The sequence below is a fragment of the Heptranchias perlo genome, chromosome 21 (genome assembly GCF_035084215.1).
Source record: "Heptranchias perlo isolate sHepPer1 chromosome 21, sHepPer1.hap1, whole genome shotgun sequence".
NCBI classification, from domain to species: Eukaryota; Metazoa; Chordata; class Chondrichthyes; order Hexanchiformes; family Hexanchidae; genus Heptranchias; species Heptranchias perlo.
In genome coordinates this window covers 33,985,697-33,993,188 of record NC_090345.1, presented here as the reverse complement: position 1 = coordinate 33,993,188, position 7,492 = coordinate 33,985,697, and the positions used below count along the sequence as shown (strand labels likewise).

At 44.6% G+C, this 7,492-nt stretch overlaps 1 protein-coding gene across 1 annotated transcript in view; it reads right to left on the bottom strand.

Annotated features, from left to right (window-relative positions):
* LOC137340239 (uncharacterized) overlaps window positions 1–4,941 on the bottom strand; it is a 37,328-nt gene extending 32,387 nt beyond the window's left edge. Inside the window, exon 1 of the mRNA XM_068002661.1 lies at window positions 4,798–4,941. Coding sequence (XP_067858762.1) covers window positions 4,798–4,941 — 144 coding nt within the window. The remainder of the gene's footprint in view (window positions 1–4,797) is intronic.
* Window positions 4,942–7,492: the final 2,551 nt, after the last annotated feature.

Below are 7,492 nucleotides of genomic sequence, written 5' to 3'. Positions count from 1 at the left end.
AAGGCTTTCTGAAAGTCCACGTACACCACCCCCCACTGCATTTCCCCCCTATTTATCAGTTGCTCAAAGAAATTCTCCAGTGTAAACACTCCCAGCTTCAGCAACCTCTCTTAATAACTCAAATGCCTAATTCTAGATATCAACTGAGTTGCATTGCACCTCTCTTCAATTCCTAAATGCCTTGCTCATAATACAGTGATAACAACTGTAAACTGTATTCCATAGTGGGGGGAATGGACCAGTGCGTTGTACAAACTCAATCACTTGCTGAGATTTCTGCTTTTTCTCTGGCCATGTAGTCAAGATCCTATTTGCTCCCTTTACTGCTGCTGCACATTGAGTTTGTGACTTCAGTGATCTATCCAACAGTACCCAAAAATAGTAAAATCCAGAGCTTAGAATCATAACTGAGATAGGTGGGAACAGAGCCTCAGACCACAAAGCAAAATGGCAGCCATTGTCAAACTAACTTAGGTTCACATTTGGCTAATTGGTCATAGATACCCTCTTCTAACCAGCACCAGTCAGAACTTAGACATAGTCACCTCTCCTGAAAGAAACATATGAACATACGAATTAAGAGCAGGAGTAGGCCATTCTGCTATTTGATAAGATCATGGCTGATCTGATTGTGACCTCAACCCTACTTTCCCCTCTACCTACTATAACTTTTGATACCCTTGTTAATCAGGACTCTATCTAACTCAGCCTTAAAAATATTCAATGACCCTGCCTCCACCGCTCTCTGGGGAAGGGAGTCCACAAACTCACGACCCTCAGAGAAAAATGTTTTCCTCATCTCTGTCTTAAATGGGAGACCCCTTATTTTTAAACTGTGGCCCCTAGTTCTAGTCTCTCCCACAAGGGGAAACATCCCCTCAGCATCTACCCCTTCTAGTCCCCTCAGGATCTTATATGTTTCAATAAGATCACCTCTTATTCTTCTAAACTCCAGTGTACACAGGCCCAACTTGTCCAACCTTCCCTCATAAGATAATCCCCTCATCCCAGGGATCAGTCGAGTGAACCTTCTCTGAACCGTCTCCAAAGCAATTATGTCCTTTCTTAAATAAGGAGACCAAAACTGCACACAGTATTCGAGATGTGGTCTCACCAATGCCCTGTACATCTGTAGCAAAACATCTTTACTTTTATATTCCATTCCCCTTGCAACTAACTTTTTGTGATTCATGTACTAGGACACTCAGATCCCTCTGTACCTCAGAGTTCTGCAATCTCTCTCCATTTAAAAAACATACTGCTTTTCTATTCCTCCTGCCAAAGTGGACAAGTTCACATTTTCCCACATTATACTCCATCTGCCAAATTTTTGCCCAATCACTTAACCTATCCACATCCCTTTGCAGACTCCTTGGGCATCATTTCAGCACCCGCTATCGGGTGCGTTCCTGGCGGGGGAGCTCCGAAAATCGGGGAATCCCGGAGCGGGACCGGAGCCCGGCTCCAACCCGCCCACTTCCGGGTTCCCCATTGATGCGCCGGCGTGCGCGCGCAGCCCCCGCAGGTGGGAATCCCGCATGCAATTAAAGCCAGCGGGATGCCACTTGAAAGTATTTATGTTGCTCGTTCAGGTCGTTTACAGACCTGATTGTGCTGTTTTATTAGGAGGGGTGGGATTTTACACTGAACTGAGACTGTTTCCCATAATGGGGGGAAACACTCCCAGTTCAAACGGAGGTGTTGCAGCCAGCAGCCTGTGGCAGCTGCAAAGGTGCATTCGACAGGTGGCCACTCCGTCACATTGGACAAAGTTTGACATCCATCACCCTCCTCCTAACAAGAAAATTCACCGACCTGGAACCGCAACTCCGGTGTGAGGACACACTTACCAACCTTGCGGACCCCCTCAGATGTACATCTTCTGGATGGGGGCCGCCGTAGTTGCAGTCATGACCTCCTCAGAGGGCGAACAGCATCACCAGCCACCTCTGACACGTGGAGCTCCACAACACAGTGCTGTGACACATCCACCTGTACAGTAGGAGGGAGGGCAACCGCAGAGAGAGATGCGTCACAGAGGGCACTACCCTCGCCACAGGGTCCACAGACCGAGGCTCAGCTTCCTGGACCTCTCTGAGCAGCAGTGCACACGGAGGCTCAGAGTCACTCGACATGTAGTCGTGGACATCTGCAGCCTCCTTCATGCCGAGCTGCTCCCGGTTGGCCCAAGCACCATCTTCTTACCTGTTGCTGTCAAAGTCACCACTGCCCTCAACAATTTCTCCTCCGGATCCTTCCAGGGTACCACAGGGGACATTGCCGGCGTCTCTCAGTCGTCTGCACAAAAGAGCCCTTCAAATACACCTACACCCACTCTGCAGTGACACAATGGGTGGCATCAGTTGTGGGTCTTCATAGTGATCCTCAGGAAAGGGCATTAATGCACAAACCAGACAAGATTCACAAAGACGTGGCAGTCGTGGTGCCAATATAATATGTAAAGTGAGTTGGTCGGAAATTCAATATAAGTAAAAACGATGACAAATCCTCAAACACCCTTGTGCATTCCCTTCATGCTCACGACACGTTTGCCTTCTGCTGCCTACTATGCGATGCATGCCCTGTGGCTGCAGCACAGGTAGTGGCAGGTTGAGTGAGGCTGACTGTGAAAGAGATGCACGAGAGGGTGAGTATGAGATAGAGCCATAAGATTGTATGAGGGTTGGGTTGAGTGGTAGTGGCGGGATGAGTATTGGCGAGGTGAGTAAGTGCAGGTAAGATGAGGATGAGGTTTGAGTGGGTATGAGGGGTGATGAGACAGAGTAGTGTTGGCAGTGCAGAAGGAGGTGTGGGGTGGGGGCGGTGATGTGGCAGATGGAGTGTAGGGGAATGAGTAAGTTTATTCACTTTGGCTGACCTACTGAGGTCATTGGAGCGCCTCCTGCACTGTATGCAGGTGGGCGATATGTTGGTGGTGCTGGTGACCTCCTCTGCCACCTCGAGCCAGGCCATCCTGGTGGCAGAGGCAGGCCGCTTCCTCCCGCCCGCCCGGGGGGAGATCTCTGTCCTTCCCCTCCTCCTCACCCCATCTAATGATACCTGGAGTGAGGCATCATTAAACTGGGAGCAGCCTTCCCCCTGGGCTGCTCCATGCTGTAATTTTTTCTGTTTGTTGCAGCATCTGTCAGTGGAGGACTGCCCCTTTAAATAGAGATCCTCCAGCTGATAGAGCTTACTGCGCATGCGCAGCCCGCCCGACGCGCAGATCAGCAGCGGGGAACCCGGAAGACAAGGTAAGTGGATCCAATTGGGCTGCGATAGCGTGCGGGGCTAATTTCACCGGGCGCGTTACCCACGCTCCGAATAGCCCCCCCGCAGCGAACCCGCAGCCCTGCTAACATCGAGCCCTTATGTCCTTTTCACAACTTACTTTCCCACTTACCTTTGTGTCATCCGTAAATTTCGCAACCATACATTCGGTCCCTTCATCCAAGTCATTGATATAGATTGTAAAAATCTGAGGCCCAAGCACTGATCCCTATGGCACTCCACTTGTTACATCCTTCCAACCTGAAAATGACCCATTTATGCCTCCTCTCTGTTTCCGGTTAGCTAACCAATCCTTTATCCATGCTAATACGTTACCCCCTACACCACGAGCTCTTATTTTGTGTAGTAGCCTTTGATGTGGCACCTTGTCAAAAGCCTTCTGGAAAACCAAGTACACCACATCCACAGGATCCCCTTTATCCACGTTGCTTGTTACTTCCTCAAAGATCTCTAATAAATTAGTCAAAGCCGTGTTGACTCTCCCTGATTGCATTGAGATGATCTAAGTGCCCTGCTATAACCTCCTTAATAATAGATTCTAGCATTTTCCCTATGACAGATGTTAAGCTAACTGGCCTGTAGTTTCCTGCTTTCTGTCTCCCTTCTTTCTTGAACAGAGGAGTTATTCACTATTTTCCAATCTGATGGGGCCCTTCCAGAACCTAGGGAATTTTGGAAAATTAATACCAATGCTTCTACTATCTCTGCAGCCACTTCTTTTAAGACCCTAGGATGAAGTCCGTCAGGACCTGGGGGCTTGTCAGCTTTTAGTTCTAATAATTTTTTCAAAATCCTTTCTCTGGTGATTGTAAATGTTTTAAGTTCCTCTCTCCCTTTCACCTCTTGATTCACATTTATTTCTGGCATGTTATTTGTATCCTCTACAGTGAAGACGGATGCAAAATATATGTTCAATTCATCCGCCATTTCCTTATTCTCCATTATTAATTCCCCAGACTCACTCTCTAGAGGACCAACGCTCACTTTACTTACTCTTTTCCTTTTTAAATACCTGTAGAAACTCTTACTATCTGTTTTTATATTTCTAGCTAACTTTCTCTCGTACTCTAATATCTCCCTCCTTATTATTCTTTTAGTCATTCTTCGCTGTTTTTTATATTCTGACCAATCTTCTGACCTGCCACTAATCTTCGCAGAATTGTAAGCTTTTTCTTTCAATTTGATACTATCTTTAACTTCCTTAGTTAGCCACGGATGGTACGTCCTTCCCCTAGAGTCTTTCTTTCTCACTGGAATGTACTTTTGCTGAGTGTTATGAAGTATCTCATTAAATGTCTGCCACTTCATCTCTACTGACATATCCCTTAACCTAAGTTCCCAGTTCACTTTAGCCAGCTCTGTCTTCATGCCCTCATAATTGCCCTTATTTAAGTTTAAAACACTAGTCTTTGACTTACTCTTCTCTCCCTCAAACTGAATACGAAATTACCTAGAGGCTCCTTTACAATTGAGGTCATTAATTAATCCTGTCTCATTACACATTACCAGATCTGGAATAGTCTGCTCTCTGGTTGGCTCTAGAACGTGCTGCTCTAAGAAACTGTCCCGAAAGCACTCAATGAACTTATCTTCCAGGCTACCTTTGCCAATCAGATTCTTCCAATCTGTATGTAGATTAAAATCACCCATGATTATCGCTGTTCCTTTCTCACAAGCCCCCATTATTTCTTCCTGTATACCCTGTCCTACAGTGTGGTTACTGTTAGGGGGCCTATAAACTACTCCCACAAGTGACTTCTTGCCTTTACTATTTCTTATCTCTACCCAAATTGATTCTACATCTTGGTCTTTAGAACTAAGGTCATTTCTCTGTATTATACTCATGTCATCCTTAATTAACAGAGCTATCCCTTCACCTTTTCCTAGCTTCCTAAATTCCGAAATGTCAAGTACCCTTGAATATTCAGGTTCCACCCTTTGTCATCTTGCAGCAATGTCTCTGTAATGGCTATCAGATCGTACATATTTATTTCTATTTGAGCTGTCAATTCATCTATTTTGTTACGGATGCTACTTGCATTCAGATACAAAGCCTTTACTATTTTTGCAACCTCTAGTCTTATCTGCTGGCGCACTCTTCAGTTTGCATGCTCTGTCCCTTCCTGCCACTCTTTGATTATCATTTCCCTTATTGCTACCTTGCTCTCTTGACTTGTTTTCTTTCTTTAATTGATCACATTGTCCTTTACTTGATCCCTCGCCCCCATTATTTAGTTTAAAGCCTTCTCTACCGCCCTAGTTATATGATTCACCAGAACATTGGCCCCAGCACTGTTGAGATGAAGACGGACATGAAGATGGGGCAGGCCGCAAACACAAGTTTTTTAATTGAAAATAGACTGATTTGATATTTCTGGTGACCCCTCAAATGTTTTCTTATTTACTGGCCAAAAGAAATTAAATAAATTAAATACTGATACTGAGCACATAAAGTAGAAAAGTCACCCGGTCCGGATGGGATGCATCCTAGGTTGTTGAGGAACGGAAGAGTGGAGATAGCGGAGGCTCTGGTCACAATCTTCCAATCCTCCTTAGATATGGGAGAGGTGCCAGAGGACTGGAGGATTGCAAATGTTACACCCCTTTTCAAAAACAGGGAGAGGGATAAACCCGGCAACTACAAGCCAGTCAGACTAATGTCAGTGGTGAGGAAATTCTTAGAGACAATAATCCGAAACAAAATTAATCGTCACTTGGAAAAATATGGGTTAATAAATGACAGCCAACACAGATGTGTTAAAGGCAAATCATCTTTGACTAACTTGATTGAGTTCTTTGAAGAAGTAACGGAGGGGGTTGATGAAGGTAGTGTGGTAGATGTTGTGTATGTGGACTTTCAAAAGGCATTTGATAAAATACAGCATAATAGATTTGTTAGCAAAATTGAAGCCCATTGGATTAAAAGGGCAGTGGCAGCGTGGGTACAAAATTGGATAAGAGACAGAAAGCAGACAGTAGTGGTGAATGGTTGTTTTTCAGACTGGAGGGAATGACGTATGCAGTGGTGTCCCCCAGGGGTCTGTATGGGACTGGTCTTTTTGATATATATTAATAACCTGGACTTGGGTATACAGGGCATAGTTTCAAAGCTTGCAGATGACACAAAACTCGGAAGTATAGTAAATAGTGAAGATTTTAGTAGCAGACTTCAGAAGGACATAGACAGACTGGTGAAATGGGCACACACGGAAGATACAATTTAACGCAGAGAATTGTGAAGTGATGCATTTTGGTAGGAAGAATGAGGAGAGGCAACATAAACTAAATGGTACAATTTTAAAGGGGATGCAGGAACAGAGACACTTGGGGCTGTATGTACACAAATCTTTGAAAGTGGCAGAACAAGTTGAGAAGGCTGTTAAAAAAAGCATACGAGATCCTTGGCTTCATAAACAGAGGCATAGAGTACAAAAGCAAGGAAGTTATGCTGAACATTCATAAATCACTGGTTAGGCCCCAGCTGGAGTATTGTGTCAAATTCTGGGCACCACACTTTAGGAAGGATGTCAAGGCCTTAGAGAGGGTGCAGAGAAGATTTACTAAAATGGTACCAGGGATGAGGGATGAGTTACGTGGAGAAACTAGAGAAGCTGGGTTTGTTCTCCTTACAGCAGTGAAGGTTAAGGGGAATTTTAATAGAGGTGTTCAAAATCATGAAGGGTTTTGATAAGGGTAACTGTATCCAGTGGCAGAAAGGTCGGTAACCAGAGGACACAGATTTACGGTAACTGGCAAAAGAACCAGAAGTGGCATGAGGAGAATTTGTTTTGCACAGTGAGTTGTTATGATCTGGAATGCACTGCCTGAAAGGGTGATGGAAGCAGATTCAATAATAACTTTCAAAAGGGAATTGGACTAATACTTGAAAGGGAAAAATCTGCAGGGGAATGGGACTAATTGGATAGTTCTTTCAAAGAGTCGGCACAGACATGATGGGCCAAATGGCCCCCATCTGTGCTGTATCTTTCTATGATTCTGAGAGTTCAAAAAATAAAAATACATGCAGCATGCAAACTACTGAACTTCATGCTAGCATAACTGAAAATGTGCTTTGTATTATTTCAACGAACATAATTAATTTGTCCTCAGAACTTCAATCAGAAGAAAATGGAATAAAATACATCTTTAGTATTGATAAGAAGCTAGTTAATAGAATAGGGAAGATAAACCAAGGTATGGG